The sequence below is a fragment of the Mytilus californianus genome, unplaced genomic scaffold, assembly GCF_021869535.1.
Source record: "Mytilus californianus isolate M0D057914Y unplaced genomic scaffold, xbMytCali1.0.p SCAF_4, whole genome shotgun sequence".
Classification (NCBI taxonomy): domain Eukaryota; kingdom Metazoa; phylum Mollusca; class Bivalvia; order Mytilida; family Mytilidae; genus Mytilus; species Mytilus californianus.
In genome coordinates this window covers 67,222,787-67,240,503 of record NW_026262690.1, presented here as the reverse complement: position 1 = coordinate 67,240,503, position 17,717 = coordinate 67,222,787, and the positions used below count along the sequence as shown (strand labels likewise).

Here is a 17,717-nt window from a genome sequence, read left to right as displayed (position 1 = left end):
AGTTGGAGTTTTAGCTTAGAATAGATAAACCATTGATTCATCGTAATGTTATGATATAAGAATTCAGAAAGTATATAAAATCCTTTTGAAAATGAACCAATGCATTAAAAATCTTGTTCAGTAATAGATACGTGTATCCCATTTTCACAATAAAAATATATATTGTTTAATAATTTTGAAACGAGAATAAAGAATTCTCAACAACTTTCTTGTCTTTACTAATCAGATGATCAAAGACTTCTAATCAATGAGATGCAGACTTTGTTTTGATTTCAATTATATCAAATTAGGTGAGAGATTTACATTATATTGTACCAGGTTATAAAGTGAACTCCTTTGACTGTTTTATAACCTGTAATTATGGAGATTATCCAAACAAAAGGGTAAATTCATGTATGTAATTATAAATTATAGATTTAATTCCTTAAAATAAGCTGAACTAATTATTCTATTTTTTTTATATTTTGATATTCAGAGGAAACTTCCAACATTGTAATATTCAAATATACCGGTTAATAATGAATAAAAACTAAAAACCAAACTTAAGCTTGTATGACAGCAATAATTTGCAAAATATGGAGAAAAGGACTCAAAACTACCACTCACTCATGTTGAAAATTAAATATCTTGGATCCTCATTTAGAGCTTCCATCTAGAAAAAACTTTAAACAAAACATAATGTGGAAACAAAGCTTTAAATGCTGTTTTTTGTAAAGATCTACATTTCCACTATAAATAGGTTAAGCATCATAATTGTGTTTAAAGTTCTTTATTTATGTTTTTATATTTTTGTAGCATGTAATAGACAGTAATCGAAAAGTAATGTAATTACTTTTGATAAAGTAATCGATTACAATCGATTACATACAGAAATCTGAGTAATCAATTATTAATCGATTACACAAAAAACATTCAAATAATCGATTATCAATCAATTATATTTGTTAGTAATCGTGCCCATCCCTGTCACAGGCTAAAGTATCATCATTCATAATACTCCATCCAAACTCTGCTATCATTTTCAATTTTAGTAAGTACAAGTACAAACAGTTTGTTGCAACATGTGGAGAGAGGGAAATATATATATAAACATCTAGGTCAAGATCCCTGTAAGACAATTCCATGCAAATTAAATTGTTTGATTAAATTGCAGTATGTAAGAATATCTGAACCTTCACCATGCCAAATATAAAGTATAGTTAACAATACAATTCTACAAAATATTTATTATGAAGTATAATAATGTAATCAGCATAAGATCATACACAATATCACAGAAAACATTTATTGTATCAGACTAAATAACTTATGGTTATAATAAATTGAATAATTAGAATAATTTATATACTACATTATAATGGAATAGATGAGGTAAAGACTTAAATTGCTGGGTTGCAATACTAAGATATCTCCAAATTTGCAAAAACATCAAAATATGTATACAATGTGAGGGGCATATTTATAATGTGTATATAAACATTTTAGAAGTTTGCAGACTAAGTTGTAAACATGTTTCTCGTTTCTCGTTTTTATATAGATTAGCTATATATATATAGACCGTTGGTTTTTCCGTTTGAATGTTTTTACACTAGTAATTTTTTGGGGCGCTTTATAGCTTGCTGTTCGGTGTGAGCCAATGCTCCGTGTTGAAGGCATTACCTTGACCTATAATGGTTTACTTTTATAAATTGTAACTTGGATGGAGAGTTGTCTCATTGGCACTCATACCACATCTTCCTATATCTATGAAGCTTGGTAACATGAAATGGATACCCTTCATCTAGAATACTGATTAAATTGACTAAGTTTCACCACCAGGAAAATCTGCAAAGATTATATAAATATGTACACATAGATGGGTCAATATCCCTAATGCACCTAAGGCTCAAGTTGAGGTACTCAAATATAATATGTAAACAAAACATCTATGCAGAGATATTGGACATCTTTCAATTTTTAACAAGTGACTGAGCTTAACCATCTGTGTTGATTTTAAGACCAGAGGACCATTAAAATAAAGGTGTAAATACTTTGTTGTTAATGTATGCAAAGAAATTAATTTTTATTTTGACTGAAAAAAGTTTTATTTTTTTCTCAAGAAGCCACATCACAAATCGCTTTATGGGGTATGCTTAATTACAGAAAGATGAAAAACACAAAACAGATACTATCTTTGTCCCATCCTGTCCATCCAACATTAAATATCCTATAAACATGATTTTTTATATTTTTGCAACCTGAACAAATATTAAAGCCTATTAATCTGACCATAATTGTTGTAAAGGTTTATCACCAGATTCCTCAATAATTTTTTTAGTAATAACTAAAATTTCTCTGTGTAGGTCTTCTATAGACTTGTCAGCTGCAACTTCCTACAATAAATAATATAAACTTGTAACAATATATAAGCTTTATGAACTTCCACTTTTTTAATTTACCTTGGAGTTCATTATTTCTATTAATACATGTATCTCTTTTCTTTATACATAATTTAAGGTTTTCATATAAATATTGTTAATACACAATCATAGACATACACACTCTAAATATAATTCTAAATTGTATTGGGTATTTTTGAATATATATACACATGTATCACTTATAGATCCACATGCCTACAGCAGATTGAAATCAAGAGCATTTAAACCTCTAACTGCATCAAAAGCTATGTACGTAATAGACATGTCCCCATTCAAATGCTTTCTTGAAGGGCAAAGATCACACTATTTTAGTGGGACTTCCCTTTTTAGCAAGCAAAGCAAGCAGTTAGCACCTTTCTCTTTGCATGGTAGATGCATGCTCATCTTAAGATGTAAAAATTGGTTGGAAGTTGGTCTTTCTAGAGATGATCTAAAATCAAGTCTTTGAGTAGCTGATTTTGAGAATGGATATCACTGTATATGTATAAATTAGGCCAAAATAAAAAAATAGGTTTGTTTCCCCTCACCCCGACTTACTGGAAAAAAGGTTGCTGACTCAAAAAAAATTTGGGTCCTTTCTAAAAAAAAAATTTGTTTTCATCTGATCTCTGATTTCCGGAAATAGCTATCCGGATTTGACTTCTCACTTAATGTGTATTGGCCTGCAATTGTACCTATCTATGTTTGAATATTCATAATCTTGATTCAATCAACTAATTATTTCTGTTTGTTTATTTCTCCCTCTATTTCGTTCAGCCATATTGAATTTCATCGTGATGTCATTAAAGTTCCATGAAAAGATAACATGTGTTGGTTTGTTTACGATTAACTGGATAGTAGGAATCGTGTGATTTTATTTCTTTGGAACACTTATAAACACAAAATTACTGCGAAGTATACTTTATATATAGTATTTCCATTAGTAATTATCATTCATTAAATATACTTTAATTCAAAAAGCCCCCCCAAAAAAACTGAACGAAATAGACATAGAAATAAATAAACGGAAATAATTAAATGATTGTGTCAAGGATATGAATATCCAAACATAGATAGGTACGAGCTACGTAAAGGTGGAAAATAATGAAATTCTTGCAAATAAATGCGACCTGAACCTAGGTCGCATACCGAAAGTTGGAACAAAGGAAATCTGTAGCTCTATGCCTATGGTCCTCAAAAATAAAGAAATTTCATTGGGACCTAAGAGCTACTGTCCCGCAGCTAGGTTTCTATATGTCTGACAATACATTTTCAAAAAAATACACAAAAAAAAACGACCTACCGACCCACCAGCATAAAATCTGGGTCGAGGTGTGGGGAAACAAAGATTCTTTTAATTGTGGCCTTAAAATACAGTATGAAGAGCATAACTGATCATGAGGTAAGTCTGACTGAAATTCAAAAATTAATTTTAAAAGATGAAAAGCTATCATAGACACAAGCAAAACACTGCTTTCGTTCTTCTGTTGGTAGCATTGGTATAATATAAATGGAGAAAATCTGGAATTCAAATTTATAGCTGCTTACCAGCACATGAAAATATATTACCTGCCATGTTGGATCTTTCAACTTTTCAAAATTTGTTGAGACTTTTTGTTGAAATTCTGTTTGTTCATATCTTTCTTTTCCAAATGTTCCTCTAGCTGCTGCCTCTTCTGTACTTAATGTAAGGTAGATAACTCTGTCTGGTTTGGGTAGACCAACATCTGGCTGTTTACACCAATTTATGTCGAACCCCTGTTATAAATAATTCTTATTTTGCCAATGTCATAAAAGTCACTGAAATATTATGAAATGTTTACACATAAGATGCATTTTGTTACTAGATTTTCATTATTTAGAATTAAAAAACTAGCTTTTTTCTGCTTTAAAGAAAACAAATTTATAACTGGAAAGCTGACACAAAGATGTCTCGCCTGTCAGCATAAAATTCAGAAAAAGACAATCTGATGGACAGCAACATGGTTTATTAATTCAGTCACTGGAACATTATCTAGTGGGCAGGGCCTCGAAATAGTCGTCAAACTGATATGAACTGATAGTAATGCAACTTCATACAAAATATCATTGATTTATCACAAGTAGTTCCTCTTAAACTAACTTAAGCAGAAAACTAAACATTGAAAATTGCTAATTAATTCAAAGTCACTGGACAATGACCTAGGGGACAGGGCGTCGAAATAATTGTCATACTTATATGTACCAATGGTAATGCAACTTTATATCAAATATCAGTGATTTATCACAAAGTAGTTCCTATCAAACTAACTTAAGCAGAAAACCTTTAACACTGAAAATTGCTAATTAATTTAAAGTCGCTGGACCATGACCTAGGGGGGGCAGTGCTTTGAAATAGTCGTCAAACTGATATGTACTGATAGTGACGCAACTTTAGATTAAATATCAATGATCTATCACAAGAAGTTCCTATCAAACTAACTTAAGCAGAAAACTTAACAATTGTTGATGCCGTTGCCGAAAGAGCAATCCCTGTCTCGCTTTCTGTGACGAAAGTCGCAGACAAGACAAAAAACTATTTTTGTGCTTTTGAGAAAACAAATTTATAACTCGAAACCCCCACAAAAATATTAATGACATAATGACCAAAGTTTATATGTACTCATGTATGTGTCTACATACCAAATTTTGAGATAATAATTGAAACTATAGCATGTTTGATCTTAATTTACAGTTGCATGTTTGAATTAAATTAACAGAGTAACTACTTAACCTCTTTAGCTGCTGTAAATGCCACACCAGAATAGGCATATCTGTCCACTATCAATGTAATTCCTGCTTCTAACTTGGATTTTATTTTGGGCCTGAAATAAATGTACAAGTTTTCTGTAATGTAGATTCAACTAATTTTGGCTTATATTCATGGACATTTAATAATATCGTCAGAAATTGTGTCAACAAGGTATTTTTAATTTTACTCTGGTAAACTTACATGTATATACACATATGGCTTCCCATGTGTAATAAATCAATTTCATGCTTATTTTCTCAATCAATTTCTGTTTGAACTCCTTTATTTCAGAAACAAAAGGTCAATTTCTAAACATATCACAAAATAAATGATCTTAACAGGATAAATTGTTGTAATAACCTGTTACTTTAGTGTATTGAAAATCCTCTCAACTTTAGTTTCCAGACTGCTATTTCAAAGAACATGAACCTTTTGGTCTGACTGCCTTAATTTTCCCTGTGCTCAAATGGGTAATCATATTTACATGTAATTTTCCTACTTGTTTACATCCACACATCATTGGTGATAAAACAATGTTGGTTAAAGGACATAGGAGTCAAATTTAATCAAGAAATGACAGTAATCAGCTAGTTTCTCTATCTGGTAAATGACTTTTTTTATTTCCAGATTCTTTTTTTAAATGGAGGACATTACTGACACTGTATATACATGTTTGATACAACTTTTAACATTATGATCATGATCATTAAACAGAAATATTATGGTGCCTATTGGAATTGACCACAATTAAAAATGCAATACCTTGTTTGTAAAAATTATATAGAGACAAACATATAACTTAAAAAAAGAAATCTGAATATATATATATTTTATTTATTTAATAAGAAGTACATGTATAACAATGCTTCTTCATTTCTATTGTCATGATTGTTACTGTACAAATTTAAGTTATTATTTAACCATTGCAATTAGTAAAACAAAATATAGAAACTTGACAAAATTTAACATGCAAATGTTAAACTTACACCATTTCCCATCGGTTGGCTGAAAATAGAAGATGAACTGAATGGTCTTCTATTTCACATTTGTTACTAAGATAACCATCAATCATTTTACCAATTGTTGTTGTTCGGTCTACAAAGGAAACAATTCAAACAGCTCAATAAGGCCATCCTAAATTTTACATATAGAAATAATCATCTTACCACCATGGCAACATCTTACAGTGTTTATATACCCCAACTTGTTAGATATGCATGTGTCTGTTGTGACGTTTTAGATTTCAATGAACGTGATCTATGTATTACTGGTAAATTATTAAGTCAAGGATTTTGTTACCACAAATTACTTAAAACCTTTACTAAATTCTTTCATAGATACAAAGATTTGGTTTGGAAGTTTGGCTGTACCTGTAGAAAACTTATCACAAACGGGATAGCACATCCAAATTTTTTACAGTGATATTGTTTATCGAGCCAGTAAAATAAGATACAATCTGGGTAAACTTATCAATCATTTAAATAAACTATTCTCAAAGGTTACCAATTCAACACTGTAACAATAATTATTTCTTATTGTTACTTTTTGCGGGTAATCGTAGCCACTGCCATGCTTAATTCTGTTTCAGTTTTGTTTTTTCAAAGTATAATTTTGATGTTCTGGCATGGGCTAGTGATTAATAGTGTTATTGTATTTTTGTACTTTTGTGGCATCAATGGGTGTTCTATGGTAAAAAGAAGCTCCTAAAATCTACTCCATTTTAGGATTCACAGACTAATTTTCAGATTTAGCTGCCCAATCATTCTCGAATCTCCATTTGAAAAATGGTGGGAAACTTAAGTTATTTTCGACTCACACACCTGGAAAACGCATGGCTTCCGTTTTTATTCCTTTTTCAATCAAAGCTGCAATAAGTTTTTTACATTGTGTTGTTTTGCCACTGTGGTCACATCCTTCAAATACAATGAGAGCTCCTCTACACTTAGCTGTCGATTGCATTGTCAGTGTTCGTTTAAAATTTTGCGCCAAATTTATCGGAACACTTCTAACTTTGACCATAGCCTGGATAGGCAGCAAAGCTGCTAGTCTCATATTGAAGCATTTAAAAGAAATGTTTCATACTAAAACCTGTATTTTTACATCATAAACTATTCTTTAAATCAAAGCTTTTAATTTGTCTTGTTTGAATGGTTCCAAAACTTTATATAACAGAAGATTAAGAAAATCTTCTTTTGGTAATGTCACATATTCGGAAATTTTTAATGGGGAGTCTACTTTCAACACTACAGTCCCGGATATGTGCCACAAATATCGCGAAATTTAACTCTGAAACAATCCAACAATTAAGATAAAAAACAAACTTACTACGAGATTTTTTTCAAAATCTAAGTCTATATGTGGAAAAAATAGCTGTATGAGAGAGTAAACAGTATAATTTATTTTTCATTATAAAAAAAAAATGATAACCGACATTGACAGAATGATATTTTTGGTATGTCTAATCAGGTTTTATGTTCGTTGCTTTGAAACAGTATTATCATTGATATTGTCCTTAACTATGGTGACAAATGTATTGTTGCCATTCTTAATCAGGTGACAAAGTTGTAAACTGATAAACAGTACAAAAAGTGAGCACAACATATATATTTTAATTCTATCATTTGTCTTACCAACAAGTAACATAATAATTTATATGTAATTAGTTAAGATCAGTTAAAGCTCTATTTCAAATTCTGATTTTTTTAATAAGCGTAAACCAGGGTCCTTCATGTGCATCACCCTTTTGCATATTGCAAGTAAATCAAATACCGGGCTATTCTGGAAGATTAAAAAAGGATATATTTTTCAGTAAAATAATAATTCGACCCTCCGCCACGTTATTGTACTTCAGTCTTATTTACAGTTGTCGTGTCATGATTTTCAGGACATCCACAGAAAAAAGAGTCTCATGAAGAAGTAAAAACAACAATAAAACATGAAAAAGCGGAAACAACAAAAAAACTAATAAAAATTATAAAAAATGACAAATCTTGACGTTTTTTTTTACTTTTGTCTGTTACTCTCATTCAACAAATACTCTCTATTACTTAAAAAAACATTTTTAAAACATTTGAATGCCTTTCGGGTGCTATTGGCCCCAACACATACACGAGAAAGCAACCAAGAACAAAAGAAAACCATGTTCAAATTCGTGAACATGTGCACGAATATATCCGAATAGCGTGGGGGATAATAAAATGATGACATAAAAATGGTAAATGGATCTTTTCCGTATCAAAGATGACCAAAATTCATTGGAATAACCCTAACGACCCACATTTATGAGAGAATAATTCCATCAGTATAAAAATAAGGATATGTGCGCGTGATATGATTGAAAATAAGCCAAATATCCGTAGACCAACAGACAAAGACGTGAACAGTTACATGTCACCGTACAGCCGCCAACAACGAGCAAAGCACATACCGTATATACTACAACAATAAGCGAAAAACAAATATGGCATAGAGTAGCCAATGACAACCACTGAATTACAGGTTCCTGTCTTTGGACAATAACTGGCGGCGGGTTTTAACATTTTTGCGACAGCTCAACCCTTCCCTAACCGTCCTGGGACAGTGGTTCAACAACACTACTTAAAAACGCACAATTAGTTTGAAAGGGATTGACTCATCAGATCGTTATTTTGCCCAAAGAACCGATTAAGTGCTAATACATTTTGTATTTCATAAGAAGCTTGAGAAAAGCAGGATCATGAGTAAGGTCAAAATATAAGTATCGACAGGATGTATAGGACCATAAGTATGAATACCTGGATAAGAATACATGTTTAGTTATGAATGAATTTATACAAATAATACCAATGTAAGTGCCAATAGAGACATATAGTACCAATAAAGACAATATTCAAAGATCTTACTACAATGTGTAATTGATACCTTTTAAGAATGAGCTTATTAAAAAAATAACGAACTCTAATTATACCGTAACATATTAGGATTTGATTATCCTTATATAAAAAGATTTCTGCAGGTACAGCCAAACTTCCAAACAAAATATCTTTGTATCTATAAGGAATCAGTAAATGTTTTAAAGCAAGATGTGATAACGAAAACCCTGACTCAACAGGTTAGGTTCATTGAAATCTAAAACATCACTACAGACACAGGCTGACACAATGAACGAGTATGGAAATATATACGCCTAATTAAGAATTCAAGGAACTTCACAATCTAAAAGTGGGAAACTTCATGATATCAAGAAAGGGACGGTAAGCGATATCAAAGAAATAATCCACAATGCTTTCCTCCATAGAAATGGTATCATACGCGGCTACAAATTTATTGTTTTGGGATATAATTCTACACATTTTGTTAATATGAACCAGAAAATAAAACATGCTACATCGAAGAACAACTGATCAGTTTTTATTATATCCCAAAACAAAAAATTTGTAGCCGCGTATGATATAATTTTCCAGCAGGTTGTCGGCATTCCTATGGGAACCAACTGTGCACCTCTCCTGGCCGACCTTTTCTTATTTTCGTATGAATCGGAGTCCCTTCAGACACTTGTATAAACAAAAAGATCAAAGAAGCTAGATTATATAATTTCACATACAGGTATATTGATGATGTTCATTCCCATTAACAATCAAAACTTTTCTGTTTGGATCCCATTACGATATCCTCCAGAACTAGAGATTAAAAAAAAACACAGATACAGCTTCCTTTGCATCATTTCTAGACATTTCCCTCGAATTTGACAACAGCGGTCATCTCAGTACCAGAATCTATGAAAAACGAGACAATTTCAATTTTGAAATTATATAAATTTTCCTCACCATAGCAGCAATATACCAACTTCACCCGCGTATGGAGTATACATTTGTCAACTCATACGATATTCAAGAGCAGCTGCTACTCAGACTTTGTAAAACATCATCGGTGTCTAAGCAAACAACTAATGAGCAAGGGTTTTGTTAAAGAACGTCTCGTCCTTTTTCTCAAAAAGTTAATCGGAAAGTACCAAGACCTTTTCAAATATATAAGATGGTTTTGAGTTATAGATTCTTGGTACTGAAGTTGTGTATCTTTCTATTTTATTTCAGTTGCACCGTCAGAATTGCCTTCGTGCTATGATGTTTCTTTTAGTCGTATATGACTTAATATTTTGGCGAAAACTTCTGTCTGATACGATTGTGTGAAAGTGTAGTGTAGAGAGTCGAAAAGTCAGAACTGTCAACCAAATAGAAAGGATAATTAAAACATGTAATATATATCTATAAAGCATCCAAAGACTTTTTTACAAGCCAAAATACTTAATTCCATTATTTTGATATGCTGTTATGTCACAGTTGAACTAGAATGAATCGGACAAAGGATTTTTCTGAATAAATTTCTATATTTTTATAGTAATTTCAAACTAACGGCGCGAATAGTGAAGATATTCATGTAAACATTACTTCGCTGATTATTCAGTATGGTGACTGATGATCGAACAAAGATATTCATACAAACTTTATAAGTATTTTGGTTTTAATAAAATTGTAACAAAGGTATTTCTGGAAGACTGCGGTGTTTATTCTGTAGAAACCCCCGAGTATCCGTCATTCTTACACGTTGCTTTGTCTATTCCTAGTTTTTTTTTAAATAATAGAAATAGGGTGTATAGGGCCATTATCAATAACTATCTATTGATGTATTCATGAAACTCTTTCCATATTTAGTCTTGAGATAGTGAAATCTGAACTGACTTATCTATATCACGAAAACAGAGATTTAACCAAGTTATCAATAATGGAGAAAGTTTCAACTAGTTCCAGTAACAAAATTACAAATAATAATGGTAAAACCGTATATGACTCCACGAATACTAGTTCTAAATTCACATGTTATTTATGTTTTGTAGCAGTGTTTGGAGCACTCGGTGGCTTTTCGTTTGGATATGATACCGGAGTTGTTTCAGGAGCATTACTCTTTATAAGGACAGAATTCGAATTAGATTCATTTGATCAAGAAGTATTAGTAAGTGTTACTATAGCAACAGCAATGATAACAGCATTCATGACTGGATACCTTGGCGATAAAATCGGAAGAAGACCCTGTATGTTAATTGGTAGTTTTGTTTTTACAGTTTCTACAATAATAAATGGAGTTTCTAAAACTTACTGGATGTTATTACTTGGACGTGGTTTACTAGGCATTGGGATAGGTGAGTCTGCTTGAAGGGGTGTTGCTAAAAGGCGGAAACGGAAAAGGAAAGAAATATTTATTTGGACGGAATATGAAGAAAAAAAAATGGCGAGAACCACGAAAATCAATAAAGACTGAAATAACGAAATCACACAACAAGTATGTTGAAAATAGGATAGGATATATCAAGGAAAATAGCAAACAGTTTTGGAAATACATAACAGCTTTAAAAAACTAGAGGTTATAAAGAGTATGTGTATCTCATCTAGGTCTCCACGTGTTTATAAATAACATACTTGTTACTTGACTTGAAATTATTTTATTCGTTGATGAAATAAAGATATGTATGTATGTATGTATTGAAGTTATAGTCTTATTTTAAAATTGTAGTGTGCCATTTAAACACGTGGAGTATAAAACATATACTAAGGAATTTATCTCATAAAGTTCATATTTCAAAAGCACTATAAAGTTAAACAGTACGAATCATCTCATAACCTAGAAATTAATAATCTATGTATATTTTTATTTTATGTTGTTGGGTTACTGTCTTATTGACGTTTATCCAACCTCTCTTTGTATTATCATTATTCATTTTTTTTTAAATAAGTAAACTCAAGCAGACAAAAATAAATCACATGAACGACATACGTTCGTGGTCCCAAGTAGAATATAAAATAAATGAACCAATGGAACAATTGCAGTGGTTTACGCAATTCAATTACGTACAATATGCATGCCCTTATCAAATATTTTAAAAACATAGTCTCATCATCTCCTGCCAATTATTTCAATACTTTATGCTTTAAAATCTTTTTTCTTAAATTCATTACTCTGTTTTCTTTCTTGTTAACATGTGATATACTGTATAAAACATGCCTATGTAAATACATAACCGTTTTCCGTTTCCGTTCAGTATTCCGTTCCGTATTCCGTTTCCGCAGTTTAGCAACACCCTGAAGAAAGTGGTTTACACGTCATTAATCCTGTGACAGTTTTATAGAAATCACATTGTTATTTGGCATGACTTGTAATTATTTACTATGGTTCTAGCGATTTTCATTGATGCCAAGTTTCAATTTGTCCTACCAATATACAGGCGTATACAACTAAAATCCCAAGATTATTTTTTTTTGCTGCAATGTCCATTTTGAATATATAAAAAAAAAAAAATTACACGAATTAGTGGATCAGCCCCATGTATATGCCAAGTGAATGACAGGGAAACTAAGATATATTTGCTATTTGCAAACAGCAAAAATGTTTGGTTTCAATATATATTGATAACAAGAAAACTGTGACCATGCACGCAGAGTTCACTAATTCACACGGGGCCCACTCCCCCGGGCATTGCATAAATTTGTGACAAAGTCCATTTGTCTGCTGCGTAAAGACTAAAAAAATATTCTGATCGAAAAGTGTGTACAATGGCGTTATGTTAGAAGGATTCTATGAAAGGAGTTGCGGATTGATGTATACTCCATTTAAAGACATCGCATGGTCCTTGTTCGCTATATGGGAGACAAACAATCATTTGGATCAAAAGCTTAAGGTTTAGAAGGAGTTGTTTTCAGGCACTTGTCTCTGATAAAAAATCACCTTAATATAACAAGGTATATATGGAAAACAAATTTCAAGTCCATGTGGTTGCGGTTACAAATTATGAACGAACGAAAGGAATTGCGCACGACAAAAACAACCAGTAAGCAGGGATATATTTGACGATAAAACTAACTTGTTTATATGATTAACAGGAGTAATTTTGATGATATCTCCAGTTTATATTGCTGAATGTTCACCAGTAGAGTATAGAGGACCATTGGTAACACTATGTACTGGTATGATGACTATAGGAAGGACAGTAGCCAGCATTGTAGATGGCGCGTTTAGTTATGATAAGACTGGATGGAGGTAAAATGAACTCTCTTCACATCATTAATATTTTTACAATTTACTGTTATTTACCAATTCTAAGGATCTTTTTACAACAATAAAATTTTCAAAGATCTAAGTAGAATTTTTTAGAATCATTGATAAAAGAGAATGGCAATGCAAACAATGATTATATGCATGATTGTATATATAGTCTATATTAACTTTTGTAATAAAATGTATGAAAATAGTGGAATTAACTGTTTTTGGAGTGTAAAAAATTCTTTGGATGTTTTGGATAAATAACGTTCTTTTGATGGTCCTTTTGATTCTGTTGACAGTTTTGACTTTTCAACTCTTTACACTAAACTACCACACAATCTTATCAAACAAAAGTTTTCCTATTTAATCAAATGGTCGTTTGGTAGATCTGAATGCAAATATATTTGCCGCAACTCATTTAAAGCCTTCTTCTCTAATGAGAAAGGTAAATATACTAGATATACTTACTGGAGGTGTGATGAGATGATTGAAGCTGTAAATTTTCTCCTTGATAATATTTATGTACGTTTCGGCTATAAAGTTTATCGACAGGTTGTAGGTATCTCTATGGGCACCAACTGCGCCCCTTCAATAGCAGACTTGTTCTTGTATTGTTATGAATCACAGTTTATGACCAAACTCAGTAAAGACCCGTCTAAATTGCATTTAATTGATAAACTCAACAACACTTACCGTTATCTTGATGATATGTTTTCGTTAAATAATCAAGAATTTTCTAAATATACTGCCGAAATTTACCCAAAGGAACTTACTTTAAATAAATCAAATATAAACGGTAATACCGGTCCTTTCCTAGATTTAGATATTTCAGTTTTACACGGGAAACTCTACACTAAAACGATAAAAGGGACGATTTTTCGTTCCCTATTGTAAATTTTCCTTTTTAGGCCGTGATGTTCCTTTGGCACCATCTTACGGTGTTTATATATCACAACTCGTTCGCTATATGCCCGTGTCTGTTGTGACGTTTTGGATTTCAATGAACGTAATCTATGCATTACTGGTAAATAATAAAGTCAGGGATTTCGTTACCACAAATTACTCAAAACCTTTACTAAATTCTTCCATCGATATAAAGATTTGGTTTTGAAATTTGGTTGTACCTGTAGAAAACTTCTTTCAAACGGGATAGCATATCCTAATTTTTACGGAGAGGTTGTTTACCGAGCCCGGAAATTCAGATACGATCCGGGTAAACTTATCGATCCTTTAAATAAACTTATTCTAAAAGGTTACCAATTTAACACTGTAATTAGATCTTTGAATATTGTTTTTATTGGTATTAATATTGAGTTTGTTATCAGTAAAAATCAAACTAAATATTATTTTTATATGCATATGCACATTCATGGCTGTACAATCTGTCGATACCTGTATCTTGGCATTGCACAAGGTCATGTTTTTTCTCTAACTGTTAATGACGTCTTTACACTAATCCATTGGATGTTGGATGTGTACTGATTGATATTTTAGTCTTAGATGCATGATTTTTTTATTAGTTGTTCTTGGCTTTGAACTAGCTGTCAGTAACTGCGAGTACTCTCAGATCTGTACTTAATGTCTTTTTGTTGTGTGGATGTATAAGTACCCTGCCAGGTCCACTCTGTGTTTTTGTTATATGTATTTCTGTTTGTATCAATCTAATTAGTCAAGCCTTTTTCAACTGATTTTAACCGGATTTTCGAAGCAAAAATCGGTTATTGATTTGGGGATGTACGGCATGCGGGCAGGGGGGCGGCTGCCAAACAGTGTCCGTTCATTAACATGAAAACGCTAATACGATTTGACGATTTTTTTTTCAAATTTAGATATGTTGTTTCCTGTGACTAAATAAAGGCCAAGTTCAATTTTCACGAATTTAGCTTTTCTCTTTGTTGAGTTGTAGACCTTTCAGTAGCCAAAAGTGATATTTATTATATGATTGAGTTATTTCCCTTTGAACAGAAATGGTGTAATTAATAAGTTTTTAGTTATGTATAGATAGCCTATCAATGATTGTATCTGTTCAATTGATTTTAGTCAGGAGCTGTCAAAAATTTCTTTATAACTATTTGTTTTAAGTCATGTGTTTTGAAGGTAGATGTCACAGTTGTTATGTGGTATTTTATTTTTGTTGTGTGTGTTAATGTTTAATTTTTACTTGATCCTGTTTGGGGGTCCAGATATGCAAATATCATTTTCATTAGATAATAATATATTTTTATTAAAGTTTGATTACACTAAGTGTTTTAAAATTATCAGATAAGAAAGCATGTGGTAAATATCAATCACATAATTATAATTGGAGTGACAGATTTATTTGAAAATTTTCTGTTTCCTAAGTGTTGATGATGATAAGCTCTGTAGGAAAGTATAAATATAGTTTGAAATTTACTGTTCATTATTAGACATTTTGAAGATAATTACAGATAAGTTTTATAGATTTTTAAAAGACATTGTATTAATGATAAATGACATTTTGGTTTTTTTTTCTTTTCTTTGGTAAATTCTTTGAAGAATTTTGTGGTAGGTTTGTTTGTTATTCTGTATAAACTAATTTTCTGAATGCTATATATATATTTTGTTGATGAAGCGAACTCCTTTAAAAACTAAGCTTATATTGTCTATTAATAAACATATATTTAGATTTCTGATTTTGAGCCCGGTTTTCAAGTTGGTCCAAATCGGGGTCCAAAATTAAATTTTGTTTGATTTCAACATAAATTGAATATATATAGGGTTCTTTGAAATGCTGAAATAAACCTGTATTTATTTGCATTATTGATTAGATAATACCACATTGAGATCCAAAGGGTCCTAAATGTGGTATTTTGTTTGATTTCATCAAAAATTGAATTCTTGGGATTCTTTGATATGCTGATTCCAACAATGTACTTAGATTTTGGATATTGGACCATAACAGGTAAATGTCCGATTTCAATTTTTTCAGTTCTTTGACCACATTCATTTTGTGTCACAAACCTATGCTGTGTCAAATATTCAATCACAATCCAAATTCAGAGCTGTTTTAAGCTTAAATATTGTGTTCATACTTGCTCAACTGTTCAGGGTTCGACCTCTGCAGGAAAATCCGGTTTGCTGTCACTCTGACAGCCTCTTGTTATAGTTTGTTCTTATTTTGTACTGATACACCAATGTCCCAGGTTAGGGGAAGGGGGAGGCGCCCGCTAACATGTTTAACCCCGCCACATTCTGTATGTGCCTGTCCCAAGCCAGGAGCCTGTAATTCAGTGGTTGTCGTTTGTTTCTGTGTATCATATTTGTTTTTCGTTCATTATTTTGTACATAAATTTAGCCGTTAGTTGTCTCGTTTGAATTGTTTTACATTTGTCATTTCGGGGCCTTTTATAGCTTACTATGCAGTATGGGTTTTGCTCATTATTGAAGGCCGTACGGTGACCTATAGTTGTTAATTTTTGTGTCATTTGGTCTCTTGTTGGCAATTATACCACATCTTCTTATTTTTATATGTTTGTTTTAGGTATATGTTAGGTCTGACTGGTGTGCCATCATTAATACAGTTCATAGGTTTCTTATGCCTGCCCGAGACCCCTCGTTATTTAGTGCGGAGTGGCAAGGAAAACATGGCGACACACATTCTACAGAGGATTCGAGGAAGATCTGACGTTTCAGACGAAATCCAACAAATTAAAGAGATTTGTCAACAAGAAATAAAACTCAAAGAACTCCAAGGTTATTTAATGTATATTATTTGAACAAATGTTAAGTGTCTTGTTTAATTTGTGAAAAATCCGAATTTAACTGAAATTGCCCCAAAACAGAAAGAAAAACAAAGAAGAGAAGAAAATAATGAAATATCTTAAATAAAAGACGAATTTTGTATTTGTTTAGTGATACTGTTTAAAGCTTAGTCAGTTAGGTTGATACTGTGTAAAATTTAAAAGAAAGGTTATTTTGTAAGGAAACGAATGGACATTGAAGAAGGTGATGCTCACACCATCAGTTCGTAGGGCACTTATAGTTGGAGTTTCTACATCTTTAATCCAACAACTTAGTGGCATAAATACAGTGATGTAAGTATGTACTAAATAATGCATTTGCTATTAAAAATTTGTAGCAATTTAATTAAAATATTGATCTATCGTAACTCATATGAGTATAACGAAATCAGAAATCTATATTTTCATTAGTTGAATTTGTAGTTATCTAAAATACCGGTAGACGGTTTAGTTTATTCTTTAATTTACGATTTACGAGTACATTCAGTTAATGTAACAGTTTTAGATACTGTTTTAATGACGTTCACCATTATTTTCATTGATTAAGTAAAATTCAAGTTTGAACTTACTGCTGCAAGGGAAGCATAATCATTTAATCGTTATTTCCAAGTTGGAAGTTTGAATTGAACCAACTTTGTTCAACCATTTTTACGTGAGAACAGCGTTGTGTGCCTGCTAGAATAAGTACCATTCGAAACTGAGTTGACAAAGAGCACT

At 31.7% G+C, this 17,717-nt stretch overlaps 1 protein-coding gene across 1 annotated transcript; it reads right to left on the bottom strand.

Annotated features, from left to right (window-relative positions):
• Positions 1-1,206: 1,206 nt before the first annotated feature.
• LOC127738418 (thymidylate kinase-like) lies at positions 1,207-7,391 on the bottom strand. The gene is made up of 5 exons (XM_052249660.1): positions 6,990-7,391; positions 6,156-6,264; positions 5,152-5,242; positions 3,969-4,157; positions 1,207-2,372 (listed from the first exon to the last, which is right to left on the bottom strand). Exons 1-5 carry the CDS (start codon positions 7,219-7,221, stop codon positions 2,259-2,261), a joined length of 735 nt encoding a protein of 244 aa, XP_052105620.1. The 5' UTR covers positions 7,222-7,391; the 3' UTR covers positions 1,207-2,258.
• Positions 7,392-17,717: the final 10,326 nt, after the last annotated feature.

What these genes read in the sequence shown, in the direction of transcription:
- LOC127738418 (XM_052249660.1), bottom strand. Translation starts at nt 7,221, where the DNA reads ATGAGACTAGCAGCTTTGCTGCCTATCCAGGCTATGGTCAAAGTTAGA. An exon ending in GCCAACCGATGGGAAATGGT is followed by an intron (nt 5,243 to 6,155) that starts GTAAGTTTAACA and finishes CATTTATTTCAG; the next exon opens with GCCCAAAATAAAATCCAAGT. An exon ending in TGAAAGATCCAACATGGCAG is followed by an intron (nt 2,373 to 3,968) that starts GTAATATATTTT and finishes TATTTATTGTAG; the next exon opens with GAAGTTGCAGCTGACAAGTC.